The following is a 27,561-nucleotide window of genomic DNA, read 5'->3' on the forward strand; positions in this document are numbered from 1 at the left end:
AGAATAAGGCCAGGTTGCGTGGGACGCTTGTGTGCGTACGTGTGGATGGCGAAAACAGCGATGGAATAAACCAATCATATCTTTCTATATATATATTTCTGTTGTTTCCTGTTGATAAAGATGCATGTGTTTCTGCAGAAGCGTTGTGCGTGGAACACACACATCTCCAGTGCAGATCCTTGACATAGGTGGGCAGCTCATATCGACAGGTGCCGTGTTTGTGTGTATGTATATGCTCCGCCTCGCCTCGCTTTCAGGCGCGTCTCCGCTCGCTTGTGGCGGATCGATGCCGCTTACCGGCGAGCCCCGATGAAAAGGAGAGGTTGCTTGTCGGAATCCCGCCATTCGCCGACTCGACTCCCTCGCTTGATCCACTTTGTTGCGGGTCATCGTGCGCAATGTCACATCAATCGGCTGGACTGATGGGAAGAGACAGTCGGCGAGAGAGAGAGAGAGAGACTATTTTCTGCCGCCTTTTAATCTTTCCTCTCTTTAGCTCTCTCGCTGTGTGAGACGGTTGAATAGTTTGAACAAAGCGCGTCTGCATGGCTATACGCTAACACAGTGTGGATATCTGCTCCTGTTGGAATTCAACATCATGTCTTCAAAAGAGCAAAACTTTAGTTAACTGGCCCGTGGGGGGACGGAGTGCAGAACTTCAATAAGTGAATTCTGAAGCGGGTGCAGAGGTGCCTGAAGCAGCAGTTCCTCTAATGGCCCAACATATGCAGTAAATAACATCCAGTCCGTGTTTAAGTTGAGGCCCTTTTTTTTGTAAAAGGAGACGGACAGGAAAGGAAATAGTCAGAAATGACTGAGGATCTCTCTTCCTCTTACCTCTTGGTGGCAGTTTTCTTCCATTAAGGAGATGTTAAGGTGTATGTAGAAGTGTCGGCGGCGTCTTTGACTGACAGGTGTCTCGGCCTGTCACAGCTTTGTCCGCTCAACTCTGCTTCTCCCAGGCTTCCTCCACTTGGACTCAGTTTGGATTCTTGTGGATTTTGGATAACGTTTTAGGCCGATTTATTTCTCGTCTAACTAGAGCACTTACTACTACACTTGTGTGCCGTCTCCTGTGGCTCAGAATGTACCCGGTGTTTGGTTTAAAGCTTATTTATACTCATGAAACGGAAAGATGATGAAGTTGGGTGAGCCAGTTCCTTTGTGAAAGCTGTTATTGAGGGCACTTAACCATGTCACGTGTGTATGTTGATGTACTCCATGATTATGGCCACTTTAAGGTAGATTCCATGCATACTAATTACACTATATGTTATATATTATACCTGGCAGTTTATAATTGCAGTGTGGTCGCAATGTGCAATCAGTGTGCTCCTATATATCGTGTACATTTTTATATGTAGAATACATTATTAACATCACCGAAGTGTTGTTAAACTGTGAGCAGTACAGACTCTTAATCGTCTTGTTTGTTGCTCCCTGTATTTCCCTCAGTATGCTCTGCTGGTTGTTTTTTGTTTTGTTTTTTTCCACAGTTCAATTTATTTCATCTTCTTTTTATTCCCACATTTCTCTTCTTCCAATTTGAAACTGTTAGTTTCATTATATTTACTATGGCCCATTTGTCCTGTTCTTCTTTGCCATATTCCCCCTTTTCACAGGGATTAGAGATTTAATGATTCCCACAGGGAGTATTACAGTTTGATCTTATTTTAACTTCTCTTCGGAGATCAGCGGGCGGAACTCAATCCTCAACTTTATATGATTTTCTGATGCCGTTTTATAGACTCTTTGTCCTCCATCGGCCTGGCATGCACACGCAGATACACAGCGAGCTGAGTGAGTGTGAGACCATGCTGGCGTTCCCAGGGCTTTTCACTGGTTTATTGTCTGGGATGTGAGATTTTTAAAAGGTATTAATCCATCTATAGAAAGCTACTTAGAAACGCAATGAGCCGTGACCACACTTATCCAGTCCTTTTATTAGTCTGTCACACCAACAAAGGTTAAGTGACATGAATGAGATGTTTGACCACTAAAAATAACCTTTAGGAACCAATTTAAACCTCCACGTATACATTATTGAAGTGTGTAAATGGTTGACCACATGGGAGCCTGTAGGCTGAACACAGTACAGAGAGACGGTGCTCTTGAATCCTGTTTGATGTACGTCCAGGCGCTGTGTGCAGCTGTGGTGTTGCCCGACGTGCTGCAGACCATGGCGCTGGTGTTCAGCGGGGCAGATGTTTTGTGCGCCACCGGGGATCCAACCTCCTCCACCCCGTATCTCTTGGCCCAACGTGCCGGACAGAGGCTACAGATGGAGTTCCTGCACCAGAATAAACTCTCGGGTAAGCAACCGCCGATGTCCCCTTCTTATAACGTACACGATGGCTCCATACGCTATTTGTAAGACTGAGGCTAAGGCTACATAATTAGTTTAACATTGAGTGTACATGTTCCCAACCAAATGAAGAGCATTTACTTTAAACTCTGATATAGTGGCATTTGAATGAAGTTAGCCAACAATATGCTCCTTGGCTTTGGAAGTGATGTTTGCTTCCTGCTGTAGGTTGTAAGCTAATTAGCCGGGGATGATAGCATTAGTGGTTTAAGGTAGAGCACACAAACGCACGGCTAAATCAAATCTTTATGGTTTGGCACTATTTCAAATTTACTGTACATTCCTCTTTGATTCAATAAAGAAAAGAAAAGAAATAATTCCAGCTGGACTCCAGGAAACTTTCCCATGGCCTGTGTTCAATCCAGGTGAGCTGCTAGACCACAGAAGGGAGCTTTGAAACAGAATCACTTATACGTTCTCCTGGACAGACCTGAAAAAGGAGCTCACGCTCTCACATAAATCAGGGGAAGGCTGTTTAACTAGTGTGAGTTGGACTTTTACAACCATCGGCGCCACATTTATTCAGCCCATTGTCTTTATACTTTAACAAGCCAATCATGTTTAGAACTCACTACTCACTGCTGTGCTGCCACATTTATACAATCACAGTGGGAGGCTTTTTCTTTTTTGCTTCGTTTTTTCCCCCCACTGCCATGAATAGGAAGGCAGAAAAAACCCATACATATGTGAAGCTAGCGAGTTCTAAATAAAAAGAAATGTGTCGCTCCCTCTTTTCTTTGTCTCCCCCTGCTACTTTCCCAGAACCCTTCTTTGTATTACACACCTCATGTTCCATCGGAGGCGCGGAACAGATGTGCCGCGTCGCGCGGCTTCCTCGTGACGGATTCCTTTGTTTGTGCGGTTGCACACGGGGCTGATGATGAGAATGTATTAGATTAAAGGAGCGGGAGAGGTCGTCGGCTGTAGTCTGGGGGAGACTTTCTCGGGGACTGTATTTTACATAATATATGCGCTGCATCTGTGCACGCTCGCCTGTACAGGAGCTGTTAGGGACTCCTAATTGCTAGCATGGGTCACCTGGTCGCCTTGGTGATGGCCATTACTTGGAGGTGTGCTCGAAGACACACATTCGGGGAGACGGACGAACACAGGCACACATTCGGGGAGTGTGGCATTGTCCATTCGAAATGTCTGTTTGTGATCATTATGCCTCTGGGAGTCGGAAAACTTTGGTTGCAGACCAACAATTATGGCGCTAAGCAGACTCTTGCAATAGAGACAGATGTATGGTAACAGACCAACGGCTGTGGGCAAGAAGGACCTCGGTCAGGGAGGTTACCAACACCGCAAATGCCACTCCGACAGATTTACAATGTCCCTCGACTACAATGGAGATTTCTTCAGGGTCAACAGTCAGTGCAGCAGTTTGCACGATGGGACTGAATGTCAGAGTGACCACAAGAAAATGATGTTCACCCTGGGTCAGATGCATCATTAAATATGGCAGCTTATTTACATTAAAATTTACTTGAATTTCCTTCGGGATCAATAAAGTATCTATCTATCTATCTATCTATCTATCTATCTATCTATCTATCTATCTATCTATCTATCTATCTATCTATCTATCTATCTATCTATCTATCTATCTTAAAAGTGCTGAATGCGACAGAGCATTAATATATATATAGAAGGAAAAGTAGTTTCCTCTCTCCAGTTCCTCCCTTTAGGTAAACAGCTGTAGTTTGCACCGTTACCACTGTTAGCTGCGAGCTACTGGCTCAGCCGTCACACATTTTGAGAACTATTGAGAGACGATAGAAATGCTCCCAATTTTCTATGTAGCATCTTTTAATGGGGAAAATTCACCAACTTTTATGTAGATGTAAATGTAGTTAAGTGCCTGCACTGCTTCCGTGTACCAGCATGCATTGGGTGCATTCTTTTCAGCGGGCAATATTCAATTTTGTATCATTGCACAAAGGCATGAAGTATTTTTTCATACAGTATGAGTCATGATGGGTTATTGTTGCTAATTACTGTGTAATTTAACATTGAACATGTGTTTTTTCAACACTACAGTAAGTGACATTATGCACACGTAGGGTTAAAAAGCTGGTTGTAAAATAATAAACAACACACATCTATAAATACGTTTTGTGAAACTACAGTAAAGAAGTAGGGAATTATGCTGGCTGAAGAGATTAAAGCGCCACACAAAATGCTGTCCAAATTCCCTATTTGACATTCGGCTGCTGCCGGACACATTGTCACATCACACAAAGCTGTGGAAAGTGGCGTCTCCATTGTTTTTGTGCATGCGGCCTCCAGAGTTTGCAAAAAAAAAAGACTTGTGAAAAATTTTGATTAAACAAAAAAAATTGAACTTTTTCCGTTGTTATGTCTGGCAGAGAGCGGGAACAATTCAATACCCACATGACGCCATCCCTACTGTATAGAGTGGTGTTGACAGAGGGAAGATAGAGGGAAGAATAAAAGGAGCCACATAGCAGCCAATATCAAGGACAAAACAGAGTGCAGAGTTTGTTTTTTGGAGACCTCAGCCTTGGGTTACAGTTTTAAGTTCCACACAAGGTAACATGAGGTCAGATGAAAGCATTTGGTTTCGACTGTTACTTGTGTCTGCTGCCGCGGCTTCATGTGCATACCTGTGGTGGCCGTGCTTAGTTCTTCTCCCTTTTTATTTGATCTTATAAAGCACACATCACACAACCAGCGTGCACTTCGGCCCTTCGGTGCAGCGCCGCACGCTGCTGCAAGCCAGAAACTATAATGAACGGAACGACAACAGACTCGATCCTTCACCAAAACTCGCTGTCCCCCTGTTGGGAGACTGGGATGAGACGTCCCAGCAGCGTCTCTTCACAGTGTGAATTGTGCTCCCAGTTTGTAGAATTAAAAATAGAGAGCCCCTCCGTTGTCCCCTGGATGCAGTATGTATGAAAACAAAGCTGTCAGCCTGCGTCTCCCAGAACCGCTCCACTGTCCCTGCCTTCCACAGCGCCTCATTTGTAGCTCCGGCATTAGGACATCCTCTGATGGCGGAGCGTTGCCACTTCATTAGCTCCTTCTCTCCGTGCGCATGCGAGTGCATGCACGTGGGCCCCGGAGGACCCTGTCGTCCCGCCCACACCTGCTCGCCTCGGAGCACCCTGGGATACTGCAGAGGCACGTTCATTTGCATATCCCCATCCCGGATTTCATTAAAATAAAGCCAATGGCAGCTCTCCGAGGCGGTGTCTCTTTGCATTCTGGGAACCCCTGAGGGCAGCTCCAATGATGGACCTATCCCTTATAGTCAAAGGCTTCCGATGAGGTGGATTCTCGTATATCTTCAGGTTCATTTTTCATGTCCAGCGGGTTCCCATAAGGCTGCATAGATAAAACAAATTCAAATATGCATATAGCAAAAGGTTTGATTTAAAACATTCTTCTATTTATGCTGAGCTACAAAATCAAATTTACATCCACTCTCAATGTCAAATATGTTTTACGATCATCTATTTTGGCACAACACTTGCACCAGCGTTTGTCCTGTCACTTCTCAGTTTGATCACCAGACACTAAAAACTGCGGTTGCTGTTCTTTGATCTGCGTCGACGCCGCTTTTTTGAATGCTAATTCACAGACACGGAAACAAATCTGTAAGTGGGGAGTTGTGAGTTTGTAATCCCCCGAATAATCAACGTCTCCACAAAGCCGCCGCATTAAATCGGAGGTCGTTCTTGACAAAAGCGTGAACTGATGGACTGAAACTGTAAATTCTCTCAACTAGAAAATGAGCATTATAAAAGCCCAAATTGTTTCTATTTCTGGCTTCCATCGCTGGCTAATTGAACAGGTACTGAGTGTACTGATGGCGCCGATGTCCTTGGACACGTGTCCGTCTCCGTGTTGCCACCACTGGTCCCTGTCTGACTGGGAAGACAAGTTGGTAATTGGTTCCTAAATGCTGCAGGTGGGTAACATTAACGGCTGAGCTCCATCTGCCACTCGGCCTCGGCACCAATGCAAAGGCATGCTGGATCCATTCATACCCACTCACGTTCCCTATTTCCATTGTCACGTGTTGAGGATCTTAAGAAAATGTCACCTGATGACAAAACTTATGAGATTAATGGTTCCCATCGATGGTTCTCTGATTTGCTCCACTATATTCACACTGCTAGCTTTGCTTGCCTGCTGTTGGGTGTTGGGCAAGTAGCATACAGTGAGTTAAAAGAAAGAGCTCTGGCTGAAACAACTAAACTAACATAAAACACTGAGCTGAAAGACCCCAAAAAAGCTCCGTAGTGCAGAGGCTTTCCATAATAATCAGTCATGCGACCCATAGTTCACATGAAAATATGAAATGTTGCCGCTTTAAAGCAACTCTGTAGAAGTCCACACTTCTCTTCCCAGGAGAACTCTGTGCCACGCTTTGAGTCCACCAACTAAAACTTACACCATTAGAACTATGTGTATGGTGCTTAACTCATAAAAAAAATCCACAAATGGTACCTTTAAGGTTACAATTTGATTTCCTCACAACCTGTGCGCCTCGCGGCAAAGACGGTGAACCCCTTGCCAGCGTTCTCCCTTTTAAATCTCTGGATAAAAGCATCGGCTAATGCCCAACCTGTAAACATAGCAAAGTAAACATGTAAATTGTGTTTTATGGGGGCTCTTCACGCCACCCGAGAGGGCATCGCGGCGTAAAAAAACCGAGCTAAACAGCAATGCCTCTCGCTGTTGACATCATTCCACTTCTTCTTAAATGACACACGGCGGATTTGGAGGCAAAGCAGTTTTATTGTCGCCACCCTAGCATCCCCGACGCCTCGGATCTCTGAATCTAGCGGCACATTAAAAATTTATCCAGCCGGCTTTTCTGTGTGGATAATAAAAAGATGAACACCGACACAAACACACAAACAGACACACTGACGTTAAATCAGAGGCTCTGTTTCATCTTCTCCATTCCACCCTGTAGTTAGCAACATAGCAGGACCGCCAGTTTCTTCAGTGCTTGTTGATGTTTCTGATCTGATGGTCAGGAGGTCACTAGCAGCTGGTGAGTGTGTGTGTGTTTATATAATGGAGGTGTTTGCCATGGTGGGGTGTCTGTGTCTGGACGGTTCTAACTTCGAAGGTTAAGTGCCTTTTTTGGCTAAAAAGTAGTTTCCGTTTGGAGGCGGCCTCTGGCTAAACAGCTCGTTGAACAAATGAGTTTTATTGCTCTAATTGTGCGAACGACGTCGACGTCGTCTTCTGGCCTCTGAGTCGGAATGTTATCTGTGCTCGCCTCGCATATGTTAGCCATTTGTGTTCTCGTTTCACTACGTGCGGCTTCACCGTCGGTGTGTGTGCACGCGTGTGTGTGTGGGAGCGAGTGGCACTGATTACCCCACTGTCCACTGCTTGTCGGGGACCACTTTGTGACCGTTGCCGTGGGCGACCAGATGGCTAATTGAGCACTCTGTCATGTCACATCCCATCGCTAGGGACTGAGCCAATCAGCGCAGGCCAGACATCTAAACCGCCGCCCCCACAGACATCACAGTCCCATCTTTAGAGAGTCCAGCTTTCAGGGCCCAGAGGGACTGTTTAGAAGGCTCACAGAGAGAACCTCGTTACAACTGATACAGCATCAAGCCACTGGCTTATTTACATTCTCTCAACCTGAGTGGTAGGGAAAGTGTGTGTGTGTGTGTGTGTGTTACACACTTCCCTGCAGTTTGCTGATTAAATTCTGTCAGATTCCGTGTATTTATGGCACTGCTATTGGCAGACACATTGTCCGCGTTAGATTCAAAGCTAGATTACAGATGTTGCTGCCTAATGTCACCCAGGCTTTATGTCACCCTTATCCTGATTGGCTTTGCATCCTTGACATCACATCAGAAATATATTGCACTTGTTAGTAATGACCACAGTGCATACCAATGCATCTTGCTAGATTTGATGGCTGCTAGCTAGACGGATGGTGGTGGACGGTGGATTTGTTGGGTTTTTTTTTCTGTATATTTTTGATCCTTACTATCTTCATTTTGTAAAAAGCATCTTTTTGTGTAAAAATGCAAAAAACATTGTGAAAGTAATTTAAAAAGCTGATTGGTAATATGGCCCACAATGGCATAAACTAAAAAAAAAACATATTTTATGGGTTATATTGTCATAATGTATGCTCACAGACGTAATATTGTAACCTTTACGGTCATGTTATCATCATTTAATAACACGAGGCTTTTAAAACGTATCATTTAGCTTCTTACATGTAACATATGACATTGTTTTAATACATTTTTCAGAATAATATGTTAATGCATTCATAATATTCCATTGTAATTCAAAGATTAATAACTTGCATGTGGACACAATTCATTAATTTGACACCATCCACACACTGAACCCTCATATCCAGAGTGAGCTGTCTTGTTGAATTAACTGATTGTTTTTCCCCCGGAACGATCCGGGGCCCCGAGATGAGGTGGTGTCAGTAAAGGGTGGAAATGTCGCCTCAATTAAAAGTGGTTTCAATTAAAGTTCTTTTACCTTGCTTGATGAGAGAGCTGGAGGTAGTGATGATAAAATCTGCAAGATATTGCCAAGGCTCTGGCAGAAAATTGAACCCCAGAATTGAAGCTAATTGAATTTGAGAATGATAAGGTTGAATGTGGGGGAGCTCTTAAAGCAGGCAAGAAAGGCTGAGAAGAGGAAGTTCAGAAGAAAGGGAGAGAAAAAAAAAAAAACCAAGGGAGGAAGGCTTCTAATTTAAATGGACAAAGATGAAGGGAGGCCGGGACATGAAACTCATTTTCAACAGAGCCCCGTTCACGGCGGTTTGTGCCTTGAAATGCTCTCAGAACATCTTATCTTTGCCTTTGAATGACCACGCGACAATGTCATGAACCAATAAACACTAGTTTGTATGATCGTGTTTCACGCTCTTTTTGTGGAGAAATAGATAATACCGTGCAGCTTCAATGGTGTCCACGGGGAAATCATGACAACGAAAGGTTGAAGTGAACAGTCCTGAAGCTTGTATCTGGTAGGAATTAGTCCGTCCACTGATTAATCAGGCCTATTAATGCTATTTGGAGAAAATCTACATCTTTACAGGCGTCGTCGCTGGTGTGGTCGCTGCTGTAAAAGGAAGTTAGCTCTCCTCTGTGTCTAAATCACCTGTTGGTCATATTGACATCATCTCAGCAACGTTACACCATTAACTACAGTCATGATTTAAATGTTATGAGTATATCACAATGCAAAGGATTTGTTTAAAATCCCTGTAACTACTGCGTTTTACTGGGGAATATGTCACAGTACATAACTTAAAAATGTCTGTTTCTTGTCCGTTTTTATTTAATTGTTGTATTTCATCAGTTGCAAAACATAAACAATAGTGTTATCTGCATTCTGTATCGGCCATCGAGCTCCCAGCTGTCTAAATATCGCCGTTAGCCAATCATGAATCCATAGTGGTCAACAACTTCTCCGTGGTGTTGCTTAAGAGCACTTTAATAATGGGAAGCTATGCCATCATGAAACCATGAATCTATGTTTTCTGGTTGAAGCAGCTTTTTATGGATTAAATGTGAATAAGAGTGGGATGTAAAGATAGAATCACATCTGGCATTATTGCTAATATCTTGATTTAAAAGCATTACATTTGTTGCATTGCACATCAAACTGATTATTTTATCCTTAATTTTATATTTTCAACACTTTTCAAGTTAATAACAGCCCCGTTTTTTGATTAGTGACGATGCATTTGTCCGCATAATGAAATGGCTTTTTAAATTGTTGATTTGAAATTGAAAATGAGAATTTCCTCACCCAATTATTACCCGCTTAACCTTTTAGTTTATCTGAAATTGTGCAAATTGCAATTCTACATATAATAATTCTAGGATTCACTGGGGACCAAATAAGGCAAAAAGCATATTCAAAAGTATTACTATGTATATTATAGGTGATGGTGAAATGGTACTACCACCATTACATTCATTGGGGTAAACCCTTCCCTTGCTCATACTGTCTCTCCCCTCGGTGTAGATTTCCCCAGACTGGAGCAGTGGTCGGAGAACGCCTCCCCGTCCGACGCTTCCCTCTTCATGGATGGCTTCCTCTACATCTCCGCCGGCCCCGCCAAGACGACGGCGGACCATCGCGGACGAGACGGTGAGAGCACGAGCTCCGCTTTTTTTGCGAAAAGCCCAATCAATCCATTTGTAAGCAATTTAAACCGCGTGTTTGTCAGAGGTCCACTCCAGTTAAGCGCTGAGCGATCAATCAGTGTCAGTCTGTCGGCTGTCAGGCTGCCAATCGTTTAATCCGTACACCAAACAGTCCAGTCAAAACGATCAATGAATCTGTCTTTCAAATGCGTTCTGCATTGGGCCTCTGGGAATACGTGTCAGGCGGAGACGTTCTTAGACGACCCGGCACCAAACGCTCTGCGGAAGTAGCTACGGGGTAAATTAAAAAAAATATATATTTAAAATAAATGAAAGCCTTCACGAGTCCTTTCTAAATCCACCTGAGATATTCTTCCTCCGAATCACCTTACTTTGTTTTACAAGACCGTTTAAAACTTTTAATCAGGCCCAAACTCCTCCGCTGCTGCTGCTGCACCTCCTGCTCTGCAACGGTCCCACTTGTCCAAACAGCTGGAGCGTTTCTCAGGCCCATGGGTAATTAGGAGAAGGAGCCGGCTCTGGATGCTGCCCCTGGGGAAGGAGGTTATTGGGAAGGTGGAGGAGTGGGATGGAGGAGAAATGCGGGAGGGGGGGAAGGAGAAGGTTTCCGGGTGGCGGTGACAGCTTGAAGCTACCTACGAGTTGAACGAGCTGAATCTCCTACATCTCGGGCGAGACATCCATCTCCATTTCCATCAACCCACACACGCTCCGCTCTCATTGGTGGTTGTACATGCTGGCTAACGAACAGGGCCGAGGCCTGGGAAATTGCCCCTTAGAGGAGATGGGGGGAGAAATCTCACCAGTGTCTATTGAAATTCTCATTATTTGTAGAGATGGAATTCATCTACATTTAATTTGTTGGAGGATTATATTATTATAATATTATATTATTGTTGAGAATGGTCAGATGATCACGCAGGTAAAATAAGACTTATCTAAACCACTTCATATGGAGGTCAACCTGAAAGTAAAATACTTACTTTTGGGTTTCTGACTTATTTTCAGTATTTTTTTTTTTTTTAAATGACGTTTCCTTTAAATCTGATTTATTTTTATTGGCCACTTGGGGGCAGTAGAAACCATCTGAAAAAGCAAGAGTGACATTTTCTAAACTTCCAAAGACACTTGTAGTTAAAGCTGCAGTTGGTAACTTAAAAATAACTTTTTATCATATTTGCCCAAACTGTCACAGTATCCTGACAGTAGTGCCAGACAGATAATCTATGGAAGAAATCAAACACAAATCAAGATTCTGTTGCTGTCCTGCCTGTTTCTCGCCTCCCAAATGTTTTTCCGAAACATAATTGAGCTATAAAACGAGAAAGTTTGTTCCGGCCGGCGGGCGTTATTTGATTTTGTCTCAACTGTTTTTATCATTCTTTCCTCTGTGATTCCTCATGTTAAAGTAGTTGCAGAAAAGGAACACTATTGGCTATTTATTGGTATGACAAAATATGACTTGTTGCTCCACAAACAGCAGTGACCTCTCCTTGTACTACAGACGACTGTTTTGTTGAGTCACCGTTGTGTATTTTGTACCACACCTTTCCAAAAGCCGTCCCACCTTCTGATAAGTGCTCGTATTATTTTGACCGATAAACACCCCCCGTTATGTCATCTATTATAAAGAGCCGTACGAGTTTGGCTTTTGTGCTTTTAATGGCGCTTTAACTGCAGCTGCAGCTGTTGAAAAATTCAGAGGGGTTGGGTTCAGAACTCAAAGCATTCCAGCTTCTTCAATCACGAGGAAGCACTGTCAGGACTTTGTGAACGCGGAGGGATGGGGGTATTTTTGAATGTACTCCAGGATGCCTTTCGCTCCCAGGCTAATGGTTAGATGGTCTATAGATACACCCGAGTTCTTAATAATTCATAGGTCGTAGTCGGGGGCTTAATAAAAGCACTCTGCCACAGCATCTTAAACTTTTTGTCGGGAGACAACTCCAATAGGCTTTCATGCTTCCTCTGATGGGAGCTAAATTGAGAGCACGCCATAAATTAATTTGGCAAGCAATTTTTAGTAATGGCCTTGACCGGGGTGGCATGGGGGGATCATTGTGCCAGTCCACTGTAATAAAATAAAAACACTGCGCTACTTGTTCACTTCAGATGGAGCTCGTAATATCATTTAGAAGTAGAAAAGACACGATATTCCTTCTGTTTTTGGTGAAATAAACGTCGAACTGGTTTATCCTCCATTATTCACAAGTTTGATGCAGTCGATTCTAGCGCGAAGAAGTGAAGTGCTACTCTGACATGAAGCGAGTGTGTCCGTGAGCTCGTGGGAGTCTCGGGAGGTGAAGAGAGACAGTCGGCGGTTACTTTCCCAAACGGTGAGTGGCAGCAGGGAAATGCGACTCCCTAATTTCTGATTAGTTTCGTCTTCTCCTCATCAGCTGCTCTCCGTTTTTTTTTTTTTTTGCCTGTAACAGCAACTCGACGAGATGAGAGGGACAGAAGGAGGTGGTGAGGGAGAAGAGAGAAAAGTACAATTATGTCAACAGTATCGATCACACACATCTGAGCCCGTATCTACAAGGCTGGGGGCAAGATATTCTTCATGAGTCATGCTTAGAATGACTGTCAAAGGATGTTGCATGATTGGGATTCATAAGAAGTCACATTTATGTCATTCTATTTTTGTTGTTTCAACAATTTGTCTTCATCTAATATGCTTTTGGAGTGCTCATATTACTGTGGCTCTGCCTGCCTAGTGAGTGAGTGAGTAGTGCTGCTGCTTAGGCCAGAAATACATGGCAGATAGTGTGTTTTTTTTCTCTCTTCCTTTTCTTTATCTTATGCCATATCTGTCCACTCCTCCCTGTAATGAAGTGGGCTGTAATTCTGGCACAGACAGATCGTTCAGATCCCTTCAGTTTCTCGATTTCCATTTCCAGCCCCCCTGACAAGCTGTCCAGCAGATGTCTTCATCGCAGATATTTTAGTCTGATGGCGTGATAGGCAGAGGATTGGCGGAAAGGGGGGGGGAGAGGTGGGGCGAGCGAGCGAGGGATAAGGGTGATTCAGTGGGAAGGAGCCACAGCCGGCTATTTCCACTGCGTGGTGAAATATGTGTGCGATGTTGATAAAAAAAAGTTTCAGGGGGACATTGGGTAAATCCGGAGCAATGCAGCTGGAGACACAATCAGAGTCAAACTTTCTCAGTAAATATGTTATTCTGTAACTCGGGCCGTGCAACCGCTTGAACGAGACTGTTTAATTGCCACATTGATGACTTGATTAGCCTAATCAACCTGCTCATCTAGCAGACTCGGAGCATTTAACGGGTTTTACAAAGCGAGAGAGAGGAGGTGGAAAAAACAGCCCAGGAAAGGGAGAAGACAGATTCCACCTTCCAGGACTCTCGGCATGCAAGCTAATTGGCCCAATTTAGCTGGTGGAGGCATATACCGCGGTTGGCTTCCGCTGGCGTCGTGTCTGGCGGCTGGTTTGCGGACTCCCGCGGAGAACGGCTGGCCCGCGGGCTCTATTGCCGCGTGTAGGGGGGGAGCATCTGGCAATGGACGCAGCTGCTTGATTGTGAATCAAGCACTATTGTTCCCCCCCATTGCACTCGTACTTGTGCAGAAGCTAGTGGTACCCTACCCGCCGAAGGAAATGCACCAAAACAAAGAATGAAGAAGGATGCGTGCAGGTTTTGTGATAAAGCCGGCTTCCTGGTGGAATGTCTTGAAGGGATCCAAAGGCATTCACTGCTGTGATGGGGAAGGAACTTCTGCCACAAATCAAAACCGTAGCTGAATAATAGCTGCATTCGACTGAGCGAAACTCACTGCAGCTATTCTACATTTACCCCGAAGTCGTTATGGTACTGAAATGACAGCCGCACTGCTGGAAAGTGTTCCGTCTTTGGTCATATTGGTACAACTTCCTGCCTGGTTTGAGATATTCTTTCACTCTCAGGCTCCCACGGAAACGTATAATTCCTCTTATAATAGCCTCGTCTGTCTTCTCCTCGGTCTACCAGCATGAGGGATTTGGTTACCAAATCCCTAATATTCATTCACAAATCAAACCCAAAAGAGATAACTGTATCTGGAATTACATTCGTCAAACGTTGCCTCTCCTCTCCCCACCCAACCTGTCCTCAGCCTTATGTAGGCTTTTGTTCTTGTGGGTGTGATCTGGCCAGTATTAAGATAACTCATCAGGAACTGTTTGGCCGAGTGGTGAGGCCATTATGTGTCCGAACTGTCTGACCAAGGGTCCGTAGCAATCTGCTTCCCGGATTCACGGTGGGATTTTTTAGTGCCTTTCTCCTTGGAGTTGAGAGGAGATTAAAAGTTTGCTACAATAAAGTGTCAGGCGTTGTTCAAGGAGACAGTAACAGGATGCCGGGTGTCCCAAAATTATATCTATTAAAATGTCTGATGTTTTAAGAAAGTCGAGATAAAGCAATGTCTTTGTGACTGCTCTTCACTTCATATTTTTTTTTTACTACTTGTTTTAATTAAATAGTTTTAGACTTTACAAGCAAAAGGGTAATGTAAACCATCATGGGTCCCTCATATAGTTACAACCCCAGGTTAACTACTGGTCTGGGGTTGATTTTTCCAAACTGTATGACTCGAAGGTCCAAATTGAAATCTGATCGTGATAATGTTGCTCAAGAAGTTCACAAAGATCATCAAGGTGCCTGGATTTCCTTAATTATACATGTAACTCAAAATCACCTGCAGATGGTGCTAGAGGGAAAAGTCACAGGGTTACAAAAGTAATTCCGATTCGTCCTCTTGGAGACATGAATGGCTGTACTAACATGGGATTTTGTAGATGTCGAGGTATTTCACAAGTTGATCTACTGTTGGTGCTAGATGAAAAATGGAGGGGTCAATAAAGTCATTAGGATTCATCCTCTGGGGAGCATGAACATCTCTTCAAACAACTGGATTTATTCAGGTTTCTCACCGAAAAACTACATTTTACAAGATAGCATTTGAACACATGATTGTGTAACAATTGACTTTCTTGCATTTTACTGACTAGAGCTTGAACACATAGTGATGAAAGTCAATGAAAAGCTCCGCTAACGCTAATTAGCGCCCCTACTATCACAACAGGAAAATCTGGGAAAAACTACAGCACCCTTTCAGATGTTAGCGTTTTGGCTACAACTTGGTACCAAAGTATTGGTTTTCACGAAATCCAATCCATCAATCCATACATAACGTTTGCAACCACAGCAACCATTCTAAAGGAAAATGTCAAGGTAATCAGTGGCGTTACATCTTCCAGTTTACTTCAGTCAGGAACTCAAGTGAGCCTCTTAAGAAGATGATTGTGCGAGGGTCTTAGATGGTACAAATGAGACTGCTCAGTTAAAGAAGGCAACATTGCAGGGATTCTTTGTGCACGATGAGGACTTGTCTATCCCCCCCCCCCCCCCGGTGGGAAATGATGAACATGACATTTTCCGTATAACCGTTTTTAATGGACGTGAATTGCTGATGTCTTCAGTCACCAAGACAACAGTGTGTCCTGTCAGATCGGATTGGTAATGACTGAATGAAAACACACACACACACACACACACACACACACACACACACACACACACAGAGAGAGAACTGATCATTCAAATGCCACTGAATCCAACATGATATTAGTCATATTGCTGTTGTCGATGTGCCGTTTTTGTCCAGATAGTTTTCTTTGAAAACAAAGACGAACTCAGGAAGAGCCTTACGGAGACGCAGCGCGAGGGTGAATACGGCAAAAACTGACATCCTCCTTTTTCCTATGCTTATCACATCCCTTTTCTTTTAACAGACAGTTGTAGACACTTCCTTTTTTTTTTTTTTACTATATCTGTTCCTTCAGAATCATCACACTCAGTTGGCAGAGGAAAGCACAATTAGCATATTCATGAGATGAATACAGTGGCAACTTTGGAGTCACAAGCGACAGGGGGTGGGGGGCTGTTTGTGTGTGTGTGTGTGTGTGTGTGTGTGTGTGTGTTTGCGGAACACAAAAGCAGATGGCACGGTGACTTTGTGAAATCCAAAATGAGGTATGTTTTCATGAACTTCATGCTCATTGGCTATGTAAATGGCACAGACAGACAGTCATGAAAGACATTGTGTTTTTCAGCTTTTCCACTGAGATCACGGTTGTTGATTGAAATCTGATCGGTCCTTAGTCTCTAAATGGTGTGTGTGTCTCTCTGTGTGTGTGTGTGTGTGTGTGTGTGTGTGTGTGCCCTTACACAGTACATAGTGAGCCTGATAGAAAGCCATCTGATAGGCATCACACAGTTGAAACAAACTTGAACAAACTTAAATCTTTTATTCAACAATAATGAGATGTTTCTGTCCCTCTCATTTGTTGATTTGGAATTGAAGGCCGCAGTCGGCCAGTCACCTTAAAGACTGTACTTTAACTAATCACAGTATGGATCCCCAGCGCTACATCTTGGCTGTTTATTCTGGACGTTTGCTTGAAAAGCTGGCCTTCGGGTGGTGTGACCTTCTACTCGGTGTAACGACACTCTTTAAAAAAAAGAAGAAGAGTCCTCCGACACATCGCCACACGGCCATCCATCCATGTGTGAAAGCTGAATGCACGGCATCTTATCTCCAGACTTTTTAAACGATTTCCCGGTAGTGCCGTCGTAGCTGGTGGAGAGTCATTAGCCGTGTTAAATGGGGTTGGAGTGCTGCTAATTGTTCACAAACCAATCACTAACATAGCAGGCTCTAATTCATTTATTTTTCTGACTCTACAAACAATAGCCAATTTGTCAAATTTTATCAGCATGCAAATGCGTGTCTCTACAGTAATAATCCTTCCAGACGTGTCGGAAAAATTGCGGGTGCATAAGGAAAGTATAAATTGTGTGAAATGTGCATCGGATCAGTGACACATTATTGCATAAGGAGAATTCAAATATCTGTTTACTCACTGAAACGCAACTATATGGTACTTAAAGTGGGACTATGGAAAAAAAATCTGAATAAGCAATATAGGTCACTGTTTCTGCTACAGCCTTACATGGTCTGGTATGACCACTAGCCTTTGGTGTGTAGTGCTAGCTAACCGTATGCTACACTATATATATACAGTATATATATATATATATATATATATATATATATATACGGCAACACCATGGCTGTTGTTGGCACCGTTAGCTGCTAGCCGCCGGCTCAGCCGTCGCTATGTCGACAGCGCTGTGGATTCAATACATATGCATAGCCAAGCAAAAAGCAAAATATTACTTGTAGGACTTGGAGTAAATAATTCCAAAATTGGGTATCTTGTGTGTCTGTATGTTTTCTTTGTGTATATTTCAGACATGGCGCGTCGTTGGTGTACATTGGAGGGCGGCTTCCTGACGTACTACGAGAGCGAGCGTAACCCGCTGGCGGTCGGCCGGGTGGACGTCTCCGAGGTGGTTAGCCTGGCCGTCAGCAAGACCGAGACGATGACCGGGGCCGGGTATGAAAACATATGTGCCACTGAAAATGCTTTACGTTGCTCTCATTCACCCACACACCCAGCACCACCACCTACTGTACAGTAAAACCTATTTGAAATGCCATAAAGTCAAAATGTAAATATGAGTGTTCAAACTGCTTTGAGGACACTCACGCCTTTTTAAAAAGATTTATCTCCTTTTATTCGGCTACATTACCGCACATAGAAGGCATACAACGACATAAAAACACAGACATGCGATCGGTGGCTTCTCCACCGCTTCTCCTCCCCTTGTCATGCGTCTCATTAGCATAATCTTAACTTGAGCATTATTCAATTTAACAGAACCCATCACAGCTTTACGAGCGCTATATTTCCTGTTTACTTTGGCGGCGGTGCAGGGAAACGTCGCAGCTTTTTAACTGCCCTCCCTCCGTTCAGTTTACCGTGCCACCTATCGCTTCTCAGATTATGATTCACTTAAAAAGTTCCTCTGACAACAAACTTTTCTTTATGTCTTCTGGAAGTGTTACAAAAGCACTAAGAAGAAACAGATGTCTCGATCCTTCCCTCCTCTCCCCCCCCCTCTCCTCTCCCATTGGTTCGTGCCGCATGTGTGTTCCCGTTGGTGCGCTCCGGTTCCCGAGCGAGAGGTCTGATAATGGCTTATGATTGAAGCATAAGCCACGGCCTTAATGATAGCAGCAGATGTTATGAAGAGGAGACGATGCTTTTATTTGTACATTTTTATTTATACCGCCATTAGAAACACATCTGGGCAGTTAAACCGTGACCTTTCTAATAACCCGGACACACACACAGTCGTGACAGGTTACAATGACAATATACCGCGTGCACAGATGCTTCCGAGCAACGGTGACATGCGCCATTTTTAGCTTAGCGCAACAAATCCACAGTCACGGGTCACGGCGTCGCCCCCAGAAAAGCCATTATTTCTCCGCCGCTAACTCCTATAATGGCTGTGCGTTTCACTAGATTAAACTCTGCCTCACTCCTTCTCACTTCTGCAACTTCCAGCGTTCCCAGCATGCCTGCGCGCCGAGCGAGCGGGGACGTCTCACCTCTTGACTGTCTGGCGCTCATGAATATTAACGTATGCAGATGACACACTCCCACCAGCAGCCTATCGCCGCTCTACAGGAGGCCGTAGGTGTCGCTTCCATTAAGCGCGGCGTTCGGTGTAATTCCACCGTGGCAGAGGACACCGTGAATTATGGCTCGGGCCCCCGACGCATACGTCTGCTAAAGTTTGTATGAATATTACAAACCCACTCCTAAGGAATTAATGCAAAGGGAGTTATGTTGGCTGGTGATAAGTTGAGGTTTTCACGGGACTTTTTTCCCGAATATTTCTAAATAATTTCTGACCTTCGAATTTGACTGAACATCTCAGAAACAAGCCTTTCTTCTCTTTTCCCTTATTCCCTCTTTTTTGGCTTCTTCTTTTTTGCGCCATTTCACTCTTTTTTTCTCAGTGTTTCTTCTTCTCGCTCGCACTGACAAAAATAGCCGAGTTTTTTTTAAAAGACTGTTAGAAGGGCTTAGGTGCTAACTGTGCCAGCGAGATGGGTAAGATATATGAGGGCTGGGGAATTAAGACTTCCTCAGAGCGCACGAAAGCCTTAAGGTGAAAATAAAAGGCTGCAAAAATACATATAGGTACATCTGTGCTTGTTTAAAACACTGGTGAATATTGTGCAGCAGATTTCCTCCACAAGGAAAAGTACATGCAAGCTTTGTCAAACTTTTCTCAACCTCAGAAAGTACTTTTTCTTTTTTTTTTACTACAGCACACTGAAATTAGCACGAGTTGTCTACAGCGGTCGCCTTCGCCTGGCCAATATCAAATCAAGTGAGGTTGTATTTTGGATTCAAGATCAATACCGCTCTTATCCAAAATAATTGAACTGAAAGTCTGACTGCGAGTGAAAGTAATATCAAATAAAAGTAATATATAAGTGCTATGTTTTAGCCTCAGGTCTGAATGCATGACTGAGCAGTAACTTCTTTCTTCATTTCATGTCCTATTTTATTGCCTTTTATTTCGTAATTGATCAAATAATATGTACACGACTAATACTAAAGTCCATTTGGGATTTGTGTTGAAAAGAAGCATTTAAAAGATGTGTAGCTTTTCCTACAACCACTATATAATGCTCAGGGACACCAAGCATGTCCAACTGCAGACACAGTGCACGAATGTGTCCTTCTACTTCTGTCGCTCATCACTATTTTCATATTATTGTTTCAACACCTTTCCGTCTCTGCCTTTGTTTCCAGCTCGCTCTCTCCCCAGCCACTCCCTCCATCTGGGACGCTCATAATGCAGCATTCATCTATTGCCCCCCCCCCCCCCCCCCCCCCCCCCCCCCCATTCCATCCCCTCGTTCTCCCTCTGGGACTTCCTCTAACAAGCGCCTGCACACCTGCTGGTGAAGACGAAGGAGGGGGGGGGGGGGGGGGATTGGATGCGGGGTGGGTGGCGGACACACAAACAACCTGCGTCTCGCTCGCTCCCTCGACACATGTAAGAAGAGAGAGAGAGAGGGAGACTCGGCGCCGCCTTGACCCCGGTGACACGCCACCTTAAACACCCAGCGCTGTAGCATTTAGAGCCGCGCCGATGGAAACGAGGCCACCGCTCGGCGGTGTGTTCAAACCATTAAGATAGTGATACTCTGACCTCTGCACCTTCACACTGAGAGAGAGATGGAGAGAGAGGGTGGGGGGGGGGGGAGAGGCAGACACAACAGGAGGAGAAAGACCAACAAAGATTAATAGCTGCCTTTTTGCTTCCGACAGCAGCGGTTTTGCCTGCGAGAGTGTGTGGATGAATGAGTGTGGGAGTTAGGATTATAAAGGTGGTGTGTATATAACCTAATACACATGTATACCTTTATTTTTTTGTTCATAACCCGGGGGAGTGAATGGTGACTGACGGGTCGACACATGTAGAAAAGCACATTCACGGCCGCTGCCAGGCAAAATGTGAATATCTGGACGACATTGCATTATAGCACGCAATCGAAATGAATGTCTCGAAATAAATCGAAATATGATTATTATATATTATATACACAGACATGTAGAGAAGGGGTGTTTCCTGCTCAGGTGTGTGTGAGGACACTTTCCATTCAGGACGGCTAACAGTGTGTCTCCTGCAGGGCCGTGTTCACCGTGGAGCTTCACCTGCAGACGGAGCGGGTCCTGATCGTCGGAGCTGAAACACAGGAGACGCAGCTCGACTGGATCCAGGCGCTGACGAAGGTGAACCACACGGCGTGCACTCATTCTCTCCTTTTAAGTTTGTTTTTCGTTGCAAGAAACGGTGCAAACGTGCTGCAGAAATACTACACGTCCGTACTTTTAATTGTTTAGCCACACATACACCCGGTGCTGCCTGTACTACTTTAGTTAGACAAGTAGTCCTACGATCTCTCCCCCACATGCTGCCAGGATGTTGTAATAACACCCTACATAAATATGTCCACTATTCCCTTTTTGTTATCTCTTTAATCCCAGGCAGCCCAGTCATAGATAGTGGGAGGTATAGCTGCATTAGTCCATATGTCTCTCCATCTGTACTATAGGCCTTCCACACCTCCGTATTACAGTGTGAATCACACCTGGCAGAGCCGAGCAGGAGAAACGGGAAATATACATAACTCAACCGGAAACCTGAGCAAAGCTTTATCCTCAAACATAAAGAAGTGTTTTCTGTGGAGGTTTTGCAAGCAAAGGTTTGTTAATTCACGAGCCCGTTCCCCCCCGTCTGTGCGACCCGCAGTGCTTCGTCCCGTCCAGAGTCGAGGGACTTGTGCAGAAAGGCGGCGAGCTGATTGGCAGACTGCACTACAAAGAAGGCCACGACCTGTACTACTGGAGGGTGGGCTGGTTTGTGCTGCAAGGCTCCGCTCTGCACTTCAGCTCGGGAGAAGAGGAGGGAGAGGAGGAAGTCCTTCAACTCAAACAGCTGCAGGAGCTCAGTAAGCATGCATTAATATGTGTCCTCTCTCTCTCTCTCTCTCTCTCTCTCTATGCTTTCCCTCGACGCAGGTATTTCTCTGACAAACTGTTAATCCAATTAAAACACAGTCTTCATCCTCGGAGTCTTTTTCTTGTACAAGTCCAAAAAAATGAATGTGAACCAGGTATCACCCTTCAGGATTATTCAGATGATTTCCTCCGTGGCAGCAGCACACATTACACTTTCCAAACTCCCATAGGTGAGGGCTCCCTACAAGCTTTTTTGGACTAACTGTAGAAATAAATCACACTGTAAGCAGATTAGAAGACACATGCTAGCCCAGCAACACTAAGGCTGCAAAAATAACCATAATGCAATGCTCTGTTATTGTAACGAGCTCACACATTCAAAGAGAACATCTGCTTTTATGAATGTCAAGTCCTCGAATACGCGTAGTGCGGCCCCCACTTTTTCATAATGAAGTATTCAGAGAAAAATATATAGTTTGTTCTGTATATTGCAGTACTTTGTGAGCAATCCAAGGAAATTAATTTATTTTGCCCAGGGACTTCACTGGGCACATACTGTACATTAATATATGAATAACAAACACCGTAAACCAATTTTTTTTTGGTTAATACATTAATCTCAGCTCTGTCTTAAATTGCCACAGTTTGAGCAAACAGTCCCTGGTGGAATAGCTTTGATACACAATTGTAAAATGACTAATACATCTGTATGTGATTAATAGTCAAAGTGGGGAATTGCTATAATTTCTTGCTTTTTTTTTATTCTACTTGGAAAATCCTCCAAAAAACAACCAATCCTCAGCCTCCTTGCATGTATGATTCTACAGAATGATGTCACAGGATACACGCAAGCAACCGGGGTCAGAAGGTCAGTTAAGGTTAACATGACGCAGTGCGACTTTAAGAATCAGACAAAGTAGGATTCAGGTCCAGAATGTGGTGTGAAGGTCTGGTTTTAGGAAGAATCCTGTGACGAGTTCAGCGTATTAAAAACTTTATTACGTCATTTCTAAGGAAGCGGCGGGAAGCTGCCAGTCACGGGGCACGGGGAGTCACGGGCTCAAAAAGTTCACACACACTCCAGCAGATCGATCGATCACTCCGGTGCGATGTGCGGACAGAAGGAGGGGGGGGGAATCAATGGATCTTTTTTTAATTCATTTACAGCTTGACGTGGATCAAATCGTGCAAAGTGCCGCCCAATCTTCTCACCTTGGGCGGGATAAAGAACTGCAGCAGTGCTCATTTTTTATTCCCTTGCTTTCTGAAACCATATTTGTCACAGCCGAGGAGCCGTCGGCGCCAGAAGGGACTGTGCTTTGTGTCGAGGGGGGGGGCGGGTTGTGAAAGGATCCCTTTAGGAATCACAGTCTGTGACATGGGATTAACTGTTATTTTCTCTGCAGTGACACCACCACATGAAAGGTGCCCCTGTGTAGCAGGGAGGGATTTAATAAATACACTTTTCAATTAAAATCACCACATATTCCCAACATGCAGCGCTTCAAACCGCATCAGTAGCTCTTTGCAGTCTGTTCCTGTTTTTTTTTTTTTTTTACTCCAGGCTGGCAGAAGTCTGATCGTTCTCTAAATCTTTTCTCCAAACCGGTTGAAAGCGTTTTCATACTGGTGGTAAAGCGAACGCTCTAATCTTTGGCTTTTGTTCATTTTATCCTTAATTGCGTTGTCTGTCATTTAGTCTCTCTTCGTCTCCACCTCATGACGAGGACCGTTTTTTACTCTTCTTCAGCTTAATGTTCCAATTAGTCCATTGATCTCCATCATTTGTTCAGCATCCATTTGTCTTCACTACGAAGCACTTTGTAACTTTGTGTTTGAAAAGTTCCAAATAAATAAATAAATGAAGTAAAAAAAGAACACCAAACGAACAAAAAAAGAATCCCATCCCCCCCCCAAAAAAAAACAACAAGAGTGCACTTCCTCTCAAAATGGCTTCTCGGGGGCTCGGATGTGTGCTTGAGAGAGGATTGATCTTTTTTTTTTTTTTGTGATGTCTCGTGTCAAGACGTCTGCCGCACAAATAAATAGAGCCAAAGTAAAAATGAGGGGGAAATGACAGATACAGTTGGATAATCATTAATCTGTCAGAGTGCACGGATCAGCCTTCCCACCCAGAACCTCCTGGAAATGAACGGCTTTCAAACAAGAGGAGCACATTCACTTTCAACGCGTTCGCTGCAATTTTCTCACTGGATTTCTCTTAAAGCGGCGGCTAAACGGAGAAATAACATCCATCGCTCGGTGCAATCATCTAGAAATCAGCACAAGACTGGAGTCCAGCCTGTTCAGTAGCTAAATGTCACTGTGGTCAGAGGGATAATTAGATTTCTGAGTTAATAGTGAATCATTGCTAAAACCAGATTCTGATCAGACTAATTGTAGGGAACACTTCAACTCTAACCTGAGTGGTTCAAGTAGCCTGAAATTGGGTTATTTTGAATTGTTCACGTACATTCAAAGATGAAAGCTACCCTGTGGAGCTCCTCATATTTAGTAGCACTATGAGCTGTTTTATTCTGGAACCGGGTCCCCATTTATTTTCCATTGTTTGTAAGAGGACACACACGTACGCCAGGGTAGCGAGCAAAAACTCAAGGATGCACTTAATGGAAACATAATTGTTGTTTCTTTGTTTACATGAAAACTCTGAAGGGCGTCTTCGTGTAAAGGTTGAGAGAATTATCCGACAACCTTCATTTTTGTAGGATAGCGACATTTTGAGATGTTAAGCATATATTATGGTGTATGAAGCATATCGGAAATTGCAAAAAGTGGCTCATAGCTTTTAATTAAGACCCAAAATATTGAGTTATATATCACGTTTCTTCTTGAAAGTTGAAAGGATCCTTTTCAGACATATTTGCTTTCATGTATGTAAAACAAAAACAAACAAACACATAATTAATCTTCATTCAATTTCATATCGGCATCAAAAATCTTCATCATCACGGTTAAAAACCATTGGATCCCTCAACTGCTTCTCACCCAGAACACGGGCAGCTTCGTCCATTGTATCCACTGCTGCCAATCAAACCCGTGTCTCTGCATTATCATATAATATCTGTCAAAATAAACAATAATGCTCCCAGTGGAAATGTGCATTTCACCATGGAGATCTAATTAAGGACCTCCAGTAGAAACGATGGAGAGAACAAGGCCTCAGACTTGGTTCCTTATCACACAAACATATTAAGTATTACCAAAAAAGTCCCGCTGAGCTGAAAGATGGATAAACGAGGATAGCCGTGTGTTTGTTTGTCAATGACAAGTGTTTTGCATTTACCTGATAACACTGTTAATAATCCTCTCTTAAGTCAATAGAAACCTCTGAAGTTCTCTTGCTTTCTTCCCTTGTTGTCGGGATCAGAAAAAAAGAAAAATGGTGTACCCTTGAAAATGTGCCAAAGACAACAAAAAGCTAATCATTTTCTGTCGAGAGACTTTTGGGGATTAATTTGTTTGAGCTCGTTTCACTCAACATGCAAAGGACTTGTTAGCCACAATAACACCGATCCTCTTTTATTGGCTTCGATTGTTTCTTGTCTGCGCCGATAATCGAGCCGTTTGTTTGTGAAGTAAACAACACTTTGTGGTTTGAACCAAGCTAACTGGTTTCTGGCGATAGCTTCGTATTTATCACGCGGAATAAGAGTAGAATAGTCTTCTCTTCCAACTCCTGACAAGAAAAAGCGAATGAGCAATTTCCAAATGTGCGAAACTACTTTTTGTAATTTCTCAATGAAGAGCCCGAGCCGTTTTGTGTGCACTGTAACAAAATCTTGCATCGTTTAGTAAGTGCTTATCGTGCAGGGCGACTCGGTTATCTCCTAAAGTCAGCTGTTTACGTGGATTAAGTCCAGATTGTTCTCTCCTTTTGCGAGTTTATTTCATGTGTATCCATTATAACCACAACCAGTGGGACCTCGCGTGAGAAGAAAGTGCCAGATGTTGTTGCTCCGAGGTTTATGTCTCAACTGCAGAGCCTCATATCTTTTTTTTTTTCTGTACATCTTTCTGTGTGTGTGTGTGTGTGTGTGTGTGTGTGTGTGTGTGTGTGTGTGTGTGTGTGTGTGTGTTATTGTTGCCATGATCCAAGCAGCTGCTTGAGCCGACAGAAGAGATTATTGCGTGGCTTCCGAGTCCCGCCGCTCACTTCTCTCTATCCTTGCACTGTTATTTTGAGAGATTGATTGTGCAGATGAAGAATGGCAGGGAACTCAGCCTGTATTTTTTTTTCTTAAATACAACCCTCAATCCAATCTTTATTTAAAGCCTTATAACCCACACCAGCCTTCCCTCTCATTTAAACCACCTTTAGTGAGCCTGTTACACATAAACTATACCCATGTTTGCCATTACAACACGGGAATGCTGTTAACTCCACCATCATTACACTCCCTTCTCCTCCGCTCTGACTCGGCGTATTCTGCACTGTGTAAAATTGCAGCGATTGACTTAAAAAGTAAATGCTTACTCAAGAGAGCCGAGACCTTTTCCGGGTGACAGGTAATGAAGTCGAATGCTTTTGACGGAGATTGAACAGCTGCAAATGTCAGACCTGGAACACATTAGTTTGCATTAGTGCAGGGCACGTTGCTCTGACTCCGTTTATCTTTTCTACAACTTTTTCATCCTTTCTCCCCCCCCAGCTGTCTCCACACACACGGAGGGCGAGGACAAGATCCAAGTCCTGCTGATGGTGGAAGGAGGTGGAAGGTACGTCGCTCTTCGAGGGGTTAAACGGCGTGCTAATTGGCCACGCGTTTGTGATACGACAACGCGATGCATTATGTAACGCCTCGAGCTTTTTATTTAGGTCTTGTTAGTCCGAACGCACTTCACCTACTGTAAGGGTCTCGCTAGACTGCCCGCTTCAGTCACAGAGAAAGTGAGGTGGCACGTAGCGCCGACGCCTTTTAAGAATCATCTAATGAGACTTTGTGTTCGCTCCGTTAATTGCTCTTCGTTTGTGTGTTTTTGATGAAACCTCGTGGGGGAAAGCGGTGCTTGTTTATCAATGTGTGTTTTGCAAAAGCGCTTTTGGAGTCCTTTTTTTGCTTGTTTGTTTAATGACTTAGCGAGGCTTTTTTTCCCCAAATATGTGAACAACTTTTAAAATATGAAACACCATATTGTCACTGGGAATATATATACGACTTCATTAATACTAACTTTCTCTCTCTCTTTAATAGAACTGTGTACATCCACGGCTTCCACAAGACGGACTTTGCCCTGTGGCACTCCGCCATCACGCTCGCCGCCGGCACAGATGGCAAGGCGTTCAGCGACCAACAGCTGACGAAAAACGGCGTCCCCATTATAGTCGACAGTTGCATTGCTTTTGTCACCCAATATGGTGAGTCACTTTCTCCTCTCGCTGGGAGAGAAAAGTTTAAAAAACATATTCCTGCGTGACTGTTATTGTGATTTCCCCCTCGAGGAGCCGATTCAGCGCGCCGCATCGTGATGAGAATTTCACGCTCTCTAATGTTGCCGAGCATAAAGTCGTGGCTCTCTCTTCACCACATTCTTTTTTTAAGAAATGTACAACACGGA

The 27,561-nt window shown here is 43.9% G+C and overlaps 1 protein-coding gene across 2 annotated transcripts in view; it reads left to right on the top strand.

Annotated features, from left to right (window-relative positions):
• The window catches only part of arap2 (ArfGAP with RhoGAP domain, ankyrin repeat and PH domain 2), a 95,570-nt gene that overhangs the window by 47,227 nt on the left and 20,782 nt on the right, over nucleotides 1-27,561 (top strand). For both annotated transcript variants that reach the window (XM_084003645.1, XM_084003646.1), the window contains exons 14-20: nucleotides 2,138-2,312; nucleotides 10,385-10,510; nucleotides 17,844-17,988; nucleotides 21,153-21,255; nucleotides 21,776-21,974; nucleotides 26,655-26,721; nucleotides 27,198-27,361. In XM_084003645.1, the coding sequence (XP_083859771.1) occupies nucleotides 2,138-2,312; nucleotides 10,385-10,510; nucleotides 17,844-17,988; nucleotides 21,153-21,255; nucleotides 21,776-21,974; nucleotides 26,655-26,721; nucleotides 27,198-27,361 (979 nt within the window). The remainder of the gene's footprint in view (nucleotides 1-2,137; nucleotides 2,313-10,384; nucleotides 10,511-17,843; nucleotides 17,989-21,152; nucleotides 21,256-21,775; nucleotides 21,975-26,654; nucleotides 26,722-27,197; nucleotides 27,362-27,561) is intronic.

Source organism: Eutrigla gurnardus (genome assembly GCF_963514095.1).
Source record: "Eutrigla gurnardus genome assembly, chromosome: 23".
NCBI lineage: Eukaryota > Metazoa > Chordata > Actinopteri > Perciformes > Triglidae > Eutrigla > Eutrigla gurnardus.